This window comes from Sparus aurata, chromosome 7 (assembly GCF_900880675.1).
Source record: "Sparus aurata chromosome 7, fSpaAur1.1, whole genome shotgun sequence".
NCBI classification, from domain to species: domain Eukaryota; kingdom Metazoa; phylum Chordata; class Actinopteri; order Spariformes; family Sparidae; genus Sparus; species Sparus aurata.
Genome location: NC_044193.1, coordinates 25522929 through 25541579, shown reverse-complemented (window position 1 = coordinate 25541579; position 18651 = coordinate 25522929). Strand labels below are relative to the sequence as shown.

The following is an 18651-nucleotide window of genomic DNA, read 5'->3' as shown; positions in this document are numbered from 1 at the left end:
GGGAGCTTTAAAAGTGAGGAATTCCAGTAGGAAATCATGAGTCAGGACAACTTTTCAACAACAAATCAACTCCCACATCCATACGAACAGTCAATATGTTGCTTTTGTGGTGCTGACAACCACAACCATCCTTTCACATGCTAAACAATAGGGCTTTAAAGAACAGTATGCGTGGGAGTCCACATGTTCTGTCAATCTGAGTGAAAGAAGACAGTTTACCTGACACCCAACTGCTGTCTTACCTGTTAACATCTGTCCCTGCTCTAACATGACTGTCCTTATGTTGTCAACACACAGCATTTCACTGGTTTAACCTACAACAGAAATACGGATGTTAAGAACAGAGATACTTGTCACCACAGGAGCCAATGTTTTCATTTCACTTTATTCAGTTACGCCGTCCAATGACAAAGGTTTATTTGTACATTCATTACCATTATGAACAGTATAAAACCTTATGGACATGCACGTCATTACGTGTGAGTGTACAGTATGTTATACTTGATTAGCGCTTCTATTTACAATTTGGTAAAACTCCTAAACATAATAGAAATATCACATGCAGTATACATTTATGAACAAAACCAAACTGCGCTCATTCACGACGCGTCACTAGAAGATGTCACCCATCATTGGCCAGCAATGTCTCACATTCAAAACACCGCTCGAAAAGACTTTCTTTATATACACTTCATAGGCCACAACTTTTAGCAGTCAATTTTTCATTGATAATCCAACAATCTTTCAAGTAAGTCCAACTATTGCAACTGTACTCTCTCAGGTCAAACAAATCCTTACGTGATCCTCTGGGGGGGGGGGGGAGAGAGGACTCCAACAACACAGGCGAGAGATCCTAATTTAGAATCCACTGAATTATTAAAATCACTTCTACATAAAAACCTTTTCCGACATGTGATATTACTGTGCAGCCTTGTCTGTGTGCGCAAAATAACATCATAATGCTGTGTTGAACATGGGAGGAACAAAAATAGAAAAAGAGAGTTAAAAAAATACTGAGTTAGACAAAACAGCAGCACGTTGAAAAATAAAAACACACGCGGTGAGTCTTAAGGTTTTAGACGTGATGTACCTTTTTTTTCACCTGAGATTAAATTTCTTTGTTAAAGAGCAGAGGATGAGTGAGACCAAGTGGCACTTAAGAAGGCTTAAAGCACTGACTAATGCTGACAATGAATTCCATACAAACACAGAGTACATGAGTAACATATGCACAGGGCCGAGTGTTGTTCAGGGGTTTTTGATACTGATGTCTATTCAGTGCCAGAGTTTTGGAAACATTTTGAAATGATCTTCTTTTAATACCTTACTCAGCTGACTATAATCACATTTTTCTAGAAAAAACCTGCCGATTTCCTGATTTTTAGGCACAAATCAGACAATATCAAGCATTCTGTGCCACATTCAATAAGGACACCATTACGTCTGAGGTCGACACCCAGCCCCACATACAGCACATATTTTACTTGTCTATCAAAAGAAACCAGGACAGAAAGAAAGATGATTGTTTTAAGTGTTTGATGCAGTCGGCCAAATTGTACAGTGTAAGGCAACTACAAAAGGGAAATACAGTGCTTCGTTTAGTTTAAACAAATCAGCTGGGGTTGTCAGAAAGGCGACATTGTCATTGCACGGAGAGCACTTTCACTGTCAAGACAGAGCAGCAGTACTCAAATTAGTATTCATGTTATGGACAGATTGTAACACACACACGTTCATCTACTGGCTATAATTTGTCGAGGAACCAGAAAGACCTTGGTTTATAGTCTAATTCTTTTTTCTTCTTCAAGTAAAGCTTTAATAATGGATGACATCACAGGCAATTTCAAAGCATTAATCTGCTGAGAACAGATGCTACACTTGCTGTAGGTTGAAAGGCTTTTTAATGATTTTATATACCTCAGAAATGGCCCTACACCACTAAAATGACGACAAGTACACGAAGGGATGATCTAATTCGGTGGAGTGGGCAGATCTTACTGTAAAGTACGGTGTGATGCCACCAACCAGTGGTGCCAATACAACTTCAAAACAGACTCATTCTTACCCACACTCATGAGGGAAGTACACGTCCACTAATGCAGACACGAAATTCAATATCATTAAAATGTCACCACTTAACTGAATAATTTAGTAACAATTGTTCCCACTTTCTCTAAAATGGTAATAACACAGCACAAGTTATGATATTAACACATAACCACAACTGATACCATAAAAAAAAAACACTAACAATGTGCAAGTCTGCATGAAAGCCTCCACTCGTCTCTGTAGAGTGGAGAAAAGGCAAGTCTGTTACATCTGCTGATGCATCTTCTTTTTTTCTTTTTTAAATCAACATTTAAATTGGAGAGGCAAAATCTCAGAGACGATACAGGTATGAGCATGTCATGTAACAGTGCACGTATTAAATATCCATGTTTTTCATATCAAGATCCTCATTCACTCAAGCTAATGTACGATGTGATGATGACAAAATGTAGGATTTGTCCCGTCAGTGACTATGTGTTGATACTGTACAAGCGCTGTACATTTGCTCTACAACTGTACCACAGTTAGGCTTCAGTAAAACATCCTGTAACTGTTTCTGTGTAAGCAGGAAGTGGCTTTTATCTTCACACGGATGTGCGAGTTGTGCAAGCAGAGAGCATTAGTGATCTATATTGTGTGCAAGGCGAGGAGTGTGAAGTTTTCCAAGTTACGAATAAGCAGCAACTGCCTCCTTCATATATGGCTTTCTTCGATTAATATCACCACATTTGTTCTTTGAAGAAAACATTCATGATTCTCTCATGTCACTGTGCAGGGAAGCTTAATCCCTACTCAGCTTCCTCACTGTGCTAAATATGTTTTATCAGTCTACATCTTTAAGTCAAAGCTCCGAAAGATTGTATCTGTACATCAGTGTTCATTTTAAGATTCCACCCTGAAGATGTTTACGTTGTTGAGACAAATTTCTCAAATTCAATTCAGCAGGACTTATTTGAATTTGTCGGTTGATTGCAAAGTTTTCCCGTCAAACTACGGTTGTGCGTTGTACATTAATCCATCCAACTTTCCTCCAGAGCTTTTTCTCCCATATGGTAACAAATATACCATTAGGTGACACCACACTTTTACTTGATTCAGCATGTTTGTTCTGCATTACTGCTATTTAGGACTGCTAATATCACCAGGATAAAAATCAAACCTGCTGTAGTGTTCTGCTGGAGGTTCGTTTGTATATCATGTGAGAACGTCTTACTGTTGGCCACATGCATTGCTACTTCTGCAGGGAGTTTCTCGGATTGAAACATTTCATCAGTGGATCAGAGGTGCATCACAAGGTTACGCGGTAGCACAACGACCTATAACCACATCTGATTGGTTCATCTCAGTCTTTCAGGACTCAACAGTTTGCAGTGACTGTAAAGCTGGAGTTACTCCATCTATCCTGGAACTATATCAGACTGTTTGACTGTGAGTCTGTCTCTGTGTGTTGTTGTGTGTGTCCGTCAGCACCAGGGTTCGCGCTGGGCTCTGCCTCGGGCCAGACTGTCTGCCCTCTGCCAGGCACTATTCATCAGGGCGAGGGCCTCGCCACAACGCTTCTGCACAGATGGATCCATCACCCCTCTGTGGGGAAGGTCAACCTGTGTACAGTCAGGACACACATGAGGGTTAAATCAGAAGGACTGCTAATGGCAGGAATCAGAATTAAGCTGCTAAATGCTTATGTTTGCAATTTCATATTTTACTCATACTAACTAACTCCATCAATTTTATACATAACAGTGTGTTTACAGGTCATTGGGAGTACTACTGCAAATGTGAAAAAAGCTGTATAAAGTCTCCAGCAGAGGCAAGTAAACTGATAAATTGCCTCCAGTGATGTCACTGGCTAAGCTGCATTGTGGGTAGGGTAGACACCAGGTTTTGAAAAGAAAGAAGAACAAAGGAATAAAAAGGAGGACATCTTAGCTTTTGATCATTTGTTATTAAACTGTCAATACAGTCCAACAACTGTGTTAAAGGAGTGCATCACTGGAGGCAATTTATCTGATTACATGCAGCTTCCTCTGGAGCCACAAAAGACTTCATACTACTTTTTTCACATATGCAGTAGACACGAGTGTATCCACACACCTGGAAAATGGCCTTCCATGTGTTGTCTAATGCCTCAAGCAATCGATCTCTCTCCTCACAGCCACTGAAATACAAGACCCATGGAGGAAGGTACTGGGTGCGATCGGCTGCAAACTCCTACACAGGGACAAAGCATAAAGCATGAAGGCTTACATTAAAGACCCTAAACACAAAAACACATTTTAAAAATCATCCCATATAATTAATTCAGCACTTAACCGAAAACATTTGTGACTTTTGCAACTAGTTTGCGTAACATCACAAATTATATTTTCTGATGATAATAAAAATGTATACCCTGAGCAAAAGCAAATAATTACATAGCTTAAATCCATAGGTAAAGTATCTCAAAAGTATGGCACTGGAGACCACATATGTAAAACTAAGGTCTAATATAATAAACAATATATTCCACATATTGGACTACGACAGAGGAGTGGAACAGACAAAAACACTCACAATGACACAGTAATGCTTGTCGGCCTCCACGCTGACAGCAGTGACGTCACAGATATCAATGCTGCCCAGAGACCGGAAGAAGCTGGTCTGACAGTCCTGATGGCAGGTTAGCAGCTTGCCGTCTGTCACTACCAGGCAACATGGGATACATGGAGTGGGGGCCACACCCTGAGGGATGACCTGCGGGTAAGGTGGTTATAGCTTAATCATACATTCCTTATATATAAATGGGACTTGAATCAATATTGACCTTTTATATTGAATTAAATTGAACTGTTACAGATACATGCATTATTAAAACGATTGCTCAACACACGGTATGTGCACTACACTCCTTACCCCTTTGGAGACGGACTGGCAGAGCAGCTGCATCCAGTCGGCCATGTCCTGCTCATTGTTGGCGCTGAGCTCCAGCGGAGGTCGCTCTGTCAGGATGACCTGAAAGGCGTGAGGACGCTCTGTGCTGTTGGAGCGACGGCAGCCTCCACAATGTTCTCCTCTGTGGAGAAATTAGGTTTCCTTTCTGAGTTTACCCCTTTTGAACAGTAAAAGGCCTCGACTGACTAACCATCACCAGTTTATTGGGCTTTTTTCAAATGTTTAAATGTCACGGTTAAAAAAAGCACAGGTGTAATTAATATGATGGCTGAATTCCATTTAGCTGCTTCAGGTTCAGGTTCTTGGTATTATACAAGTTGACTCACTGTCAAACTGCCATGTCTTCCTGGCACACTTGACTTGGAACAGAGCCCTCGTTAGTGTCATTAGTAACACCAGTGTTTTTCCTGCTATGTCAAGTCAAAATACGTGCTGTGAAAAAGGACTTTCAGCCAGTTGAATCTTACCCCATAGTGACTGACAATAGAGGTGCCACATCGGTTCTTTCTGCATACAGATACAGAATCCCATTGCTGCAAGAAAAAAAAAATCTATGTTCAACAAATCTGAAGCTTTACATTCATATATTATTTCAAATCATATTTATAATACCTTTTAATCTTTAAAGCCTTTGAAAGCATGGATCTGCAATGATGCCAATGCCAGTAGCAGAATTGTTCTAACCAGTTTTGTCTTGGATGCCTTCTAAGGCCCACCAGTTTGTTTTTTAGGTTCTTAGCACTGGCTGTATTATCAGCAGTGTGGAAGGACAACTGAGAGAGTATCATCGTTTGGTTCATGAACTCTGCCTGGTTAGTACCCAGTTTCAGGTTCCCTGCTTGAGAGCAACAACTCTTTTAGAGAGGATTCCTCCATATGCAACAAGTTGCAAGTCTCATTGCAGTAGTGATGCTGTTTGTGGCACCAAGCGACATAATATGAACTGGGAGCAACATGCGTCTTCTTTTTCACCCTGACAGCAAAGCATGTCATGTCAACCAGTGCTTAAAGGAAAATGACAAACACCCATTTTAAGTATTATAGTACTAGGTTATATTGTTTATAATGTTAGAAATGTAAAATAAACAGCTTTATGACAACACTCTTGACCAGCTAAATCAAATTGCTGGCATATATGATTGGCCACCATGGAGTGATGTTGGGTTGCATTTCTCCAACCTTTACTTCTTATTGTAACAGGAAAGACCTTTGCCAAAAAGCAGCCAGCCTCCACACTGTGTTTTCTATTATAAACTGTGTTCCTCTGGGCACACTGGCAGCCCCCCTGCTGGTTACCGCTAAAGCTCTCAGTATTACTGCCAACAGCAGAAAGAAAAGGAGTGAAAAGCTGAAGTATTTATCACTTCCAATATTTGGGCATTTTTCCCTAAAGGTGAAGTGTAAAGTAGTGAAGTAAACACTGGGGATTATAGTAAATGTAATGTACGTTTTTAACAGTCAAAATAGTTTTAGTAGTCAGGACTACAATATGCTAGATGTTTAAAGTTTGATAAATATTACAATAGTAATAAACATGAACACTTACAGGTGTATTTGTGATGGAAAGAAACCTTCCCTTTTTAAAACATAATCTGGGAATGTTAATCTCAGTTGTAGTGTGTTTACTGGAACCCAGACAATGTGTATTTAAAGGAACATATCAATATCAGTTGAAAGGAGTACTTTTGTGTACAACCTGTCCTTACCTGAGGATGAGGTAGCAGCTTTTCCATAGCTCTTTGCCCAGGTAGGTGGTTCCTGCCCGGTACTGCACGGTCCCCTCCTTGGTGCTGGAAGATACTCCAAACTTTGGTGGGCCACTGTGGGGTGACAAAGCCATGTCCATAGGATCCTCCCAGTGGACCAGTGAATACAGCTGGATGGACACTTCCGATACCTGGAACATCCGGCAGACATTTATCACTGCTTTGAAAGTCAGCCAAAGAATAGGAGTGGTAAATGGAAACTTATTAAAAGGGACTTTTCAGTTTTAATTATGTTTTCATGTTTAACTATACATTACTGCTAACCATTTTCTGAACCACACTTTGGTCTGTTAGATTTTACCCTTTTTTTACATTCATATCCACTGTGAAAATTGATTAGCTGACACTTGAGTTGAGTATTTATCACAGTGAAAACCATGTTTGATATGTTGTCTTGGTGCATTGTGATACAGTCTGGCTTTGGGTCAGATGCATAACATTTTTTTTTTACATTTAGAGTGTTTCAGTTTGACGCATAAAGCTATGAGTTGTGATAAACATCTTGTTTTACAGATTTTCCTAAAGCCTTTGGTTCATATACTGTTGTTCTTGTCCAGTCCGAGGCTGGACGACTGGTAAAGACAACTATCTCTAAAGCACTGGTTACTGTAATATTTTCTGTCTTATGATTAGTGGTAAGTTAGTTACATGTCTGAACAGACGTGTAATGGAGAGCTACTACCACATATGTGAAGTTTAACAATAGTTTACCTCACACTGAGATTCCTGGGAGATGAACTTAGTAAGGGCCAGTTTTTCCATGGTGGCATCAGTCAGAACAGAGGGGTAAGGAGGCTCACGACAACCTTTTACCATGGCTGACTTGAGAACAGACAAGAACCACCTGTAAGTGAAGAAAGATGGATTGGATAAGGTCAGAGGAAAGACCAACAATCACCCATTTCCATATAAACTAAAGTCAATTTTCATGACATGTAAGACCACAGATATACACATCTAAGAATAAGTGACATCAGAGGACATCATAGGAGACTTTTCAGAGTTTTTCAGAGCCTTCTAACAAAAGAGGGTGGAAATAACCCTAGTTGTTGCTGACCAATGATTTTCTGCTTTATGCCATGTTAAATAAAGAAAATGAAAGATCTGGCTATCTCTGCAAGAAAGCAGGCACACTGCAGGCAAACAAGCTTGCTTGGGATTAATACAAAAATGCAGTATTTGTGAATGCCATATGATTCATTACTTAGTCAGACTATTAAGAAATACAAGGCACAAAGGTACACTCACAAGGTAAGAGAGGCGTCAGCTGTGTCCAACAGGAACTTTCTTCGTCTGTTGGTGCAAACCACTGTCACTGTCTGTTGGTCGAGGCCCACCTAAAGGATGACAGCATTGAGACTAATACATCAGACACAAAACCACATGGCTCAGAAATATCATGTCATTATCTCAATATGAATCAGAGAAATGAGAGAAAATGGAAAATCCTTGTTGTGCAGGACACTCACTGAGATATAGTCCAGCTCATTATAGGAAACAGCCTCTTCTACGAAGTATGGCTTCTCTGCTGCACCTGTGGAGAGACACAAATGTATAACCAACACATGCAGTGAGCACATGTTAATATAATGTGCTTTCTGCCGACAGAATAACATTTTTGAAATGTTTTCCCCACTTCCTTAAAAAATAAATTGTGTAGATCTTAAGGGAAAATTACGATGGAAGAAACTATTAGAGGACAAAAAAACAGTGTCAGGTTCTAACCTGAAGGTAGGGAAATGAAAAGATCAATGCTCCTTTTACCTGTATAAAAATGTATTGGAACACCCAATACCAATTTCAGCATGTTTAAATTTACAAGTTGTACTGTTCACCCTTTATTCAACCTAATAAAGCCAATGTATGCAGAGCTTTGAGCCACTAACCTTTTCTAAGCAGGTAGATGTAACAGTCAGTCAGCAGCAGGTAAAGGGGCTGCAGGTCTCCCTCCATATGACCTGTACTCATTCTCACCATCTGAGGACACAAGACACGGTGACATCCACATTTACAATCTGTCTCAAAAGATTCTGTTCAATGGCAATGGGTTCTGATATTTGAATAGCAAACTGTAGCACAGTGCAGAGTTCCTACAGCTTTCCAAGAGGAAAATTCAAGCTGTTTATGAAAATCACGATTATTTAATTGCTAATCTCAAATCCAGGATTAAACAAACATATTAATAATGGGATCATTTTATTTCAAAGAGAAGAAGATTTTAGATAAAACACCTGATTATGTTGAAAATCAACTTCTTTTTTTATTTATTTAAAAACATAAGGGTAGAAAATTGAGCATGTCTAAACTTTCAAAACTTTGTATGTAACCTCATGGTGTTACCACATATATAGCTGTTAACAGAGCATAGTGAGTGTTATTTTGTAAACATATGGTCCATCACTAGCTGTTGGTTTACATCATCTATTAAAACCGATGCAATCTGTTTTTACTTGATTCTTATTGATCCTTTCAAAGGCAAAGGTGCTTTATATATATCTATATCTCTATATCTATATCTATCTATCTATCTATCTATCTATCTATCTATCTATCTATCTATCTATCTATCTATATATATATATATATATATATATAGATATATAGATATATAGATATATATATAGATAGATAGATATATATAGATATATATAGATATATATAGATATAGATATAGATATATAGATAGATATAGATACAGACATAATACTATAACCAGACAAATTACTTACGACAGCCTCAGTAAAAGCAATACGGAAGCAGTTGGCAAACTGAGCTTTGCAACATTTCCACTGACCAACAGTCTCCAAACCACTTCTTCAATGTCAAAATTAGTCAAACAGCACCACATCTGGCTTAAACACATGTGTAAGAGAATTACTTTCCAAGACAATCAAATTAAACTTCTATTTCTGCCTGTCACATGCCATGACCTCACAGTACTGTCTAGATTTTATCATTCTATTGTAAATGTTACAGCTGAGCACAAACAGATTAACATATTCTCAAAAATGTAACTTCTTTCAAAACAATTAAAGAATGAGTCATCTCGTTTCACCTTGAAGAGTTGCTCCTCGTTCTCTCTGAATACATGAATCATGAGAAGAAGCAAGTGATTGTTGTCCACCCTGAAATATGATAAACAATATGAGACACACTTTAAACATCATAACAATGACAAACAACTCACTTTTTGCAGAAAATCCTTACTTAAACTCTGCAGGATGGGAGCTCTCAGAGGGACTCAGCTTGTCCTCTTGGAGTTCTTCTGCTTCCTCAGTAATCATATTCTTATCCTCTCCTCCTTCTGTGTCTTCCTCCCCGGTCATTATGTCGGGCTCCTGTCGTGCTGTCGCTTTTGCCTCTCCTTCATCTTCAAGGCCACCTGAAAGAGTCTGTGACTTGCTAAGCTCTGTAGAGTCATAGTGCCCACCACCCGAGGGAGTAGAGCCTGGACTGAAGGAGGTAAAGCAGCATACGTCTGCAGGCGCAGGAGAGGCCTGCAGGAAGTTGGGGCTGGCCAGTGGGGAGAGAGTCGTGTCTCCTGGGGCTCGGTCAGGTGGCTCGCCCCCTGAATCCTCTCGAAAGGGCTGCTGTGCAGGAAGCTCGGGGCCCTGGTTGCAGCCTTCATTGTTTTTCCCCTTTGGGTGCTCCCAGGCCTCTTCCCTATCCAGAGCCCCGTTGAGCCGGTCCATGACATCACGGAGGGGTTGGCCCACAGTGTCCATGGAGGTGTCGGCCATCTCTGGGAGCCGCAGGAGGCCTTCTACTCCATCCTCATCTCCTTCCTCCACAACCTCTGATCCAACCCTGCTTCTCCTCAACTCTGTCTCACTATCCAGCTGAATCACAGTGCCGTTTAATGAATCTACGTCCTCTGAGGACAGGAAGCTGTTGTCTACTTCGATGTGCTCAGAGGAGACAGAGTTATGGATGCTGCTGATGGAGTCTGTGGAGCCCTTCCCTCGTCGCTTCTTTGCTGGTTTCCTTCGTCTAGCCAGCCTGGAGGAGCAGAGTAGTTAGTGGTTCCTCTGTTGTAATGCAGTTTGACTAACAGACTACACTAACAGATTTAGAAAACCAAGTGGTGGCGATAATCTGGTGCTCTATAATGCATGAGAACCCTGTTGAGTGTGAGCCTACAAGACCGAAACTGAAGCTGTAGCTTCTGTACCTGATAACCTCCAACTCGTTGCTAGCGTTCTCCATGTCGTCTCCGATGATGGTGGTATTGTAGCGGCTGGCCACATGAACCGGTGTGACGTCAGCTGAGGTGTTGGTAGTGTTGGTGTCCGAGTCCTCATTGAAGGGGTTGTGTCTGGACGTGGGGCTGTGTGGAGAAGGATGAGCTGCCACCTTCACCCTGACAGTGCCCACGGAGAGGACCACTGTGTCGCTGATGACTGTCTGGGGATCAGAGCCACTGGATCGTGGGCAGCTTGCCTGGTCGGTCAGGTCACCCTCTAACATGAAAATCAAATGCTTGGAGTTAATATAAAAAGTCACAGTCACACACATTCAGTTCTGTACAAGAAATACACTGAATCTTTGGGACTGTTTTGTCGCTAGGGTGAGTGATACACATCAGCCAAATAGCTTTACTTAAAAGAAATTTAGAGAAGAGTTGTTTCTGCTCATACATATTCTGGTTGTTGTTTTTTTTCATCACCAATGGAAAGAGAAAATTTCACAAAAACTTAGTGTATTTCTTCATCAGTATTACACACAAGTAAATGTTAGGGGCGGCAGTGCTGTTTGTAGGTCTTTGGCGGGCTCAGAGAGGCATGAAACGAGATGCAGGAAACATCAAGTAGGTACACAGGCAGCAGCTTTCTCTGCAGTGGCACAGGCCTAAGTCAAACAATACTTCCGCAGCTAGAGATGGGTTGCATTTTACAAATAGTCATATTATGCATTATTAGCGGACTGAACAGGATTTCTTTTGCAAATTAAAATTTAGACCTCGAAAGGAATAGTCAACCACGAGTCCATACATTTGCATATTCCATGTGCGCATAGAAGCTTACAGCCAACAGATGCTGTATTGATATCAAAACAATCTGCACTCACACTGCAGTTTGAGCTGAACCTAGGCCAGTGCCACACATCGCACAAGAAGAGAGGACATCACAAATAAAACGATACACCAGACAAACAGTTCACATAATGTAATGTAGACAGACTGGACGAGGTGAGTACCAGTTACATCAGGCATTTGTCTTGCTGTGGTAAATAATAAAGGCAGAGTCAGCGTGAGAATCTTTGCCCAGATGAGTTACACATGCAGAACATGACAGACAACAGTTCCCCGGTTAACCAAAGCACTGTTTCTTCCCAGACTTACCTGTCAACTTGTTGTGTAAGATGATACCTTGTTCATTTACTTGTTTGTTAATTTAGCTCCTAAAATTACCATTAAGGAAAAGCTTTACTAAAAATGTATGTTCACTGACGCATTTTGCTCTGTTAGATAAACCTTCATGTCTCATAGGAAGGTGTAGGAGCCAGTAAACATTATATTTCTTCTATACTGGACAGAGACGTTGGTTAATAAAGCGATAAATTAAGTTACAGGCTTCAACTTTATTGTTCATTAAATTCAGTAACCCAGTATTCATAGTCATCAGGTTGCAAGCAACGTTAGATCCAAACCCACATGCCTTTAAACTGAATCCATTTCAAAAAGTCATAGCACTTTTATTTCAATCCCTTTGATTAGTTGTCTTTGGCACCAGCTGGCTATATTTTACATATCAACATGTCTAATTACTGGCTAGAGCACCCTGCATGCATTAAGCACAAACTGTGGGATGGCCATGCCAGAGAGGAGGGAGGGAGTGAGGGAGGGATGGGAAAGCAGGGGGGAGGGTTGACCAATGTCCCACCTTCCCAGTCTGCACTTGGCAATGACTGCAACACGGGGAAGATGTCACCGAAATCATAATCTAAAAAAAGGAGGGATAACATTCAACATTAGAGAGAGATGGAGTGGAGAGAGGAGAGTGAGACAATGGCACAGAAACAGAAACATAACGTGACATGGTATATATGAAATAACAAGAGGCCATGGGGCAAAAAAAAAAAAAAAAAAGACAAATGGGAAGTAAAACAGGGAAACTGACTCAGTACTTTGTGGGGAAAGCATTCACTGAGCGCTGCAATCACCACAGGGAGAACATTCTGTAACCATGAGCCTCGGCACGCAGAGTGATCCATTTGATAAAATGCACTTTGTATCAATGAGTCATAAGGATCCGCCATGATCAGTCCAACTTCTGCTTCAACATGCCATTAGCTTGACATCACCTTCTGAATTTTTGCCAAAGCATTAGAGTGTGCACCTCAGAACATGCGCTTTGAGCAGGGGCTGATCGAATCAAAAAACCCAAATAAAAACTGCCATTCAGCGAGAATATAACAACAACAACAACAACAACAACAGTCCAGAAACTAGATGTTTGATAGGGCTTATTCAAAGGGGAGTGGCACTCATTGTCTAATTATGAATCAGAATTAAAAATCAGTAAGTATACAGTGGGTCCAAAGGATTGTACAAGCAGTTAGTCTGTCTAACATAGGGAATCACTGCTGATAAAGTGAAGCAAGGGCTCTACAAAAAAGGGGTTTCAGAAAATCTGTGCTGCTTCCTAGGGATGTCCCAAGCCAATCCTAGGGCTCTACGCTGGGAACATTTCATTCCATGTGCAAGTAAAAATCAGAGTATATGAATATAAAAAATGATTTGTTCACATCAGTAATTGACTCTGTTTTGACGCTCGGGTTGTCAAAATACACATTGCTAAGCTCTGACTGTGAAAAAATCTATCTCTGCTCCGTTATTAGCAAAGAGCAGTGGTAAAAAAAACATTTAGCTAGCAGCTTCTCCTTTTTAGCATGTGCTTTTGTTGATCCATAAGTAAACTTGGCTGTTGTTAGATTTGTGACGTCTCTGCAAGCTGGTGATTGTACTCTTCCAAAGATTTTTTATGAGGTTAAAGCGGCATCACTCTGTAAAACCTCTGTACTATACAACCACTGAATATCTCTGTAGTACAAACAACTCCAACAGAGTGATACTACTTCTCTCTCACTCATAGTGTCGGGTCCAAACTGGAGGCATTATCTCCGTTTAACATTTGCTAGTATTTTACTTTACAGCTTGATAATAACACACAAACGTTGGGGTGGAGTAATAAAGTAGTACCACCTTATTACCAAAGTAATAAGACGGTGATAGTATGGTATTAACAAAGGATATATCTGGGTAATATTAGACTGAAAGTTATGTAAAAGTGTAGTAAGGGCTCAGAAAATAATAATAAAGTAATAGCTAAAAAAGGGAGAGAACCATTTAAAGATAACAATGAGACTATGAAACTATTTAGTAGTTTAATCTAGTACAGTACTATTCATAATCCTGCAATATTTGGATTTGGCAATCCGGTGACAATAACGGGGCAATAACCTGATAATAATGAGTTCATATTTGTTGATATTTTTTACAGTACTATAAGCTAATATCCACATAATCCCTTTGAACTCACATGAAAACTCTTAGAAAGTCAAAATTGCTAATTACCACATTGTAAAGTTTGTGGATCAAGAAACTTGTGAAAAAAAAAGATAGGCCAGACTTAGAAGGCTACAGCTGTTATTTCAATATATCAGATACATACTTAATCAATTTTAGGTAAATAAGGTTTAAATCAGACTTGATTTTAAGGGACTTGGATCGGGATCAGGACATCCCTACTTCTTACCTTCACTTGAGGGGGCTATGGCGCTGTCATCCCACTCCAGGTTGGTGGAGGTGAGGGAAGTAAAGGAGTGAAGGGACAAGCTGTCTGAGCTGGGAAGCCTTTCCTCAAAGTCCAGGAGGTTCTGGGGTTTGTAGTATTCTGGCATGTAGGGGGCCACGTCCAGATAGGGAACATCCTGAATAAGATGACGCGACAGAAATGTTACAGACATGCCGCTCATATCAAGGAGATTAATTTCTATCGATATTGTTGTTTGTTTTATCGATAAAGAATTATTAGCTAACCAGCTCCAGATCAAAGCGAATGAACTCCAGGCCGGACACCAACGTGAGGAAGAGTGTGAGGTGGTCATGGCTGCAGACCAATGCGTTCCTAGCAGAGAGGAAACAAGTTGTGAATTAACACAAAAATACTATTCTCCAGCATAACAACAACAGACAGTAACTCGTGGAATGCAATATAACTTGTACTTGTTACATATCACCAATTTGTGAGGACGGATCAGATGACCTACTTGAAATAATACTTGTGTAGCAAGGCCTGGTTCTCCTGGAAGAGGCGTAGATAGCTCTCCAAAGAGCTTTCACTCAGTGCCAGGTACAACCACGCCCGACCTACACAGGAAAGATTATTCTGTATATAACCGACTGAATGAAGAATGTATACTTTACTCAACTGAACATTGTGAGTGTGTGTGACTTTGTGAAAGAGATGTCTCACTTCGACCAAGGTTGGTTGCTATGTGCTGAAGCTCGTCTATCTGTCGGACAGCCTCTCTCCTGGTGAAGTGAAGGACCAGGACCCAGTAGCCGGAGGAGATGTCCTGCAGTCTTCAAAGGAGAAAAGAGTCGATAATATCACATACATGAGGCCTAAGGGGCACAACTAAATTACACAGAAATGTAACAGTATTATAGTGCAATGTATCCACTCAGTCAGCTAGTCTAAGAGCTGAAAATGCATTTGTAATTCGATTTATTACATGCCAAGAAAACCAAAACAGATATATATTTGCCTTATGCACCTTTACTGCAATATACTTAAGCCTCTTACCCATACAGCAGAGCATGGTCAAGGTGTTCGCAGAGGCGCTGCAGGACCCGGTCGTGATTTCGGATGGCTGGAGTCTCATCTTCACAGGCCGCAAAGTAACTCTGCAACTGTAGAGAGAGACATGGTTTCTCTGCTGTTTGTTCTGCTGGGCCAAGGGACACTTAAACTCCAATTCCGGTTACAAAATTGCTACTGTTTCTCCTTCAAAATATGATTGTACTTCAATTATCATAAAGGTTAGACCTCTAAAATGATACCTATGAAGATCTTTTTTCCGAGCAGTTAGATTAGATTCATTTTACTGTCTGATTTAGGCACACTGACCTGGAGACAAGTGTTTTAATTATTTATGTTGCATATACCTGACACCAGCTGCAGTTTCAAACTTTGGTTTCAATTTAATGTTTGTGCAGGACACAATGTATAGGTGGCTCTAGTAGGGTATCCAAGACTGTTTGCTCAACCTGACATGTTAAATCGCTCTTTAGGATGTTGGTGAAAGAGCTTTCGAAAGCATGCCAAGCTGGCAATTACGAAAGTGCTTTAACGAAAACAAACCCAGCAATAAGAGTTCTTTTTTGGCCATAATGGATTTCTAACCTGATCATAAGTCATACTATCAGTAGGGAATGAAAGCTCATGATCCCCAAGGTTTAGGGAAAGTACAGCGGGACAATGATCTTACAGTGAAACACACAGTCAAAAGAATGAGGAATTTACTGTCAAGCAGTGGAATGCCTCTGACCTAAATCCAGCCAAGCATGTGTTTAATTGCTGTGACTCCAATGTCTAGGGGTACTCCTTGTGTTTGAGTTTCCCTGATGAAGACATGTAATGAAAGACATGAAACAGGCAGTTAGTGGAGCTGGCTGCAGCAACACGGCTGACAGAGTATCACCGGGGAAGATACCAAGTGACTGCTGATGTCTGTGGGTTTGAGACGCAAGCCAGTCAGGATGTAGTTGCACGGGATATGCAACCAAGTATCTTTTCGTTCCTTCAAATTAAGGAACTATATATTAAAACAGCCCAACTGTCAGCTGATGTACGTGTACGGTTATTAATGACGCCAAAGGTGCCACTCTTATCGTTCTTGTCACCGTTTCCTTCCAAATCCAATGTGCCGGTGAACAGAGCAAAACACCTCTGAATGACCTAAACTGTGGGTGTCTTATTAGACTTGAGTAATTTACAGAATTTGCAATACAATATCTTTACTAGGATCAATGTTTAATGCAGGCAGTTTTGAAAAGTGCTATCTCCTCATGCATCAAGTGTGTTTCATTGAAGTCCACCATCCTACAGTGACCTGCAGAACCCTCCTGAACATAATCCCAATTAATAGTGTTGAAACACTGAGGCATGCCCAACCCAAGTGTAGGTCAGAGTAGCTTTAAAGATTGGGACCCAAAGAACGAGAATGTATACCCTGTGACTACTGTCACATGACTAAGCAATGTTTGCCAAAAGTAAACACTGTACACGCTCCTGGACGCTGGAGGCAAACCATTTCATGAGCAGCTTTACAGATCTACAGTAAAGAGATGAACAGGGTGGCTGGACTACAAATGTAGTTAAATGTGGATTAAGGAACTAAGACACAGTGCTGGCCTAACTGCATTACACATCAATATGGGGCTTTGTAATACAATCATCTGATTATGTGACTCCTGATGAGACATAATTGAGTGAAAGACAGATGAGAGAGCTAATGCAAAAATAAAAATGTAAGTGCTGGTGTTCTTGGAAAGTGAAAGTACAAATTTGCAAGGAGAGGAGGGAGAAGATGCATTGCTGTCTGTCAGGTTGTGAGAAAGGTAGTTTCACGACACCAGGCATAGTTGGGAACAAAAAACCCTAAACATTTGATTGATTGAAGTTGATTGGAAACCGTGAGCTGAGATCTGTCGGCTAACCCTTATGTTATGAATAATGTGTCCCTGGTGTGGCTGCAGATTTGTTTACAACACATGCGGCACTGCAGTGAGCAAACACCGGGGGGCTTGGGGCCACTGTTGTTCAGAGACTACAACATGACAACCGAGATCTGAAGCCGTTCACATAAACGTGAAGTGAGATATTATAGGGAATAGTTCACATGTTGTTTCCTTGCATCAGTAAGGGCAAGGCCCTTCCATGACAGCGAGCTGGTAATGTCCCCCCGACTTGAAAGTTACCCTCTTTGTCAGACAAAAGATGACCTCACGTTAGCTGGTTCAGTAATTCAAGCATTTGAAAATACTTGAATTCTGTGACAATATGCAAGTGCGCTGACAAACTGGACATCGCTTACCTTCTTGACAGACAGGGAGATGTTTTCCAGTATGCGATCCTTCACTTTCAGTTGATCCATCACTGGTCTGTTGGCAGCTCACAGCAGTCTGTCAGCTGACTCCTTAAGCACAGCTCTTGTTTTGCTAAAGCTAACGCAGCCCGTCTTAGCTAGCTAACATTATCTTCCCCTCCAATGCAGTAGACTGTCAAACGAACAAAAAGCTTTGGCTGTCAGTTGCATACATTGAATTTAAAACGCCGCTAGTCCACACCAACCCTGTTAACGCCAAGAAAGAGGCACAGTAACCTAAGTCAACCTCTGTCAACGGATCCGGTTAGCCAAGTGTTGCCTAGCTCCGCGTTAGCCACTTGACTTTTTTCAATGCTGGACTCAGACCGTCTGGGGGTGGCTAGCAAGTTTTACAGTCCGACCTGGGATAACTTTTAGCAGCAGTTTGGTTTATTATACTCTCTGTTTCATTCCTCTGTCTAGCTATTGAGACCTACTTTAAGTTAACTTTGGACTTCACAGCCAATTATAAAGTCACGGGTGCCCAGGTTACTTTGGTGCTACAACTATTCTGATCTGGCCTCTCATTGTCAGTGGGTTACGTCACCAATAGCAGTCCGCCTTACTAAGGCGGGGGAGGACTGTAGGAGCCGAACAACGTTCAAAAATGTCTGAATTAAAAGTGCTTTTGCTTGGTTTTGTACACAAACACAATATAATGTAATGTATTACTTCATTTTGGAAAATAAGAACTAACTCCTGAATTCGGCGTACAGACTATGGTTTAACTTACTTAAGTCTTTTTTAATGT

General features: G+C 40.8%; 1 protein-coding gene across 2 annotated transcripts; it reads right to left on the bottom strand.

Moving 5' to 3' along the window:
- Window positions 1-366: 366 nt before the first annotated feature.
- plekhm2 (pleckstrin homology domain containing, family M (with RUN domain) member 2) lies at window positions 367-18448 on the bottom strand. Of its 2 annotated transcripts, XM_030423306.1 has the most exons (20): window positions 17850-18448; window positions 15557-15663; window positions 15224-15333; window positions 15018-15117; window positions 14788-14875; window positions 14504-14678; window positions 12629-12688; window positions 10918-11206; window positions 9954-10745; window positions 9802-9871; window positions 8633-8723; window positions 8216-8280; window positions 7995-8083; window positions 7458-7590; window positions 6687-6877; window positions 5448-5513; window positions 4942-5101; window positions 4603-4782; window positions 4144-4260; window positions 367-3650 (listed from the first exon to the last, which is right to left on the bottom strand). In XM_030423306.1, the coding sequence occupies exons 1-20, from the start codon at window positions 17907-17909 to the stop codon at window positions 3513-3515; spliced, it is 3081 nt and encodes a 1026-aa protein (XP_030279166.1). In that variant the 5' UTR covers window positions 17910-18448; the 3' UTR covers window positions 367-3512. The 2 variants fall into 2 exon arrangements, with proteins under 2 accessions (XP_030279166.1, XP_030279167.1); XM_030423307.1 differs by lacking the exon at window positions 12629-12688.
- Window positions 18449-18651: the final 203 nt, after the last annotated feature.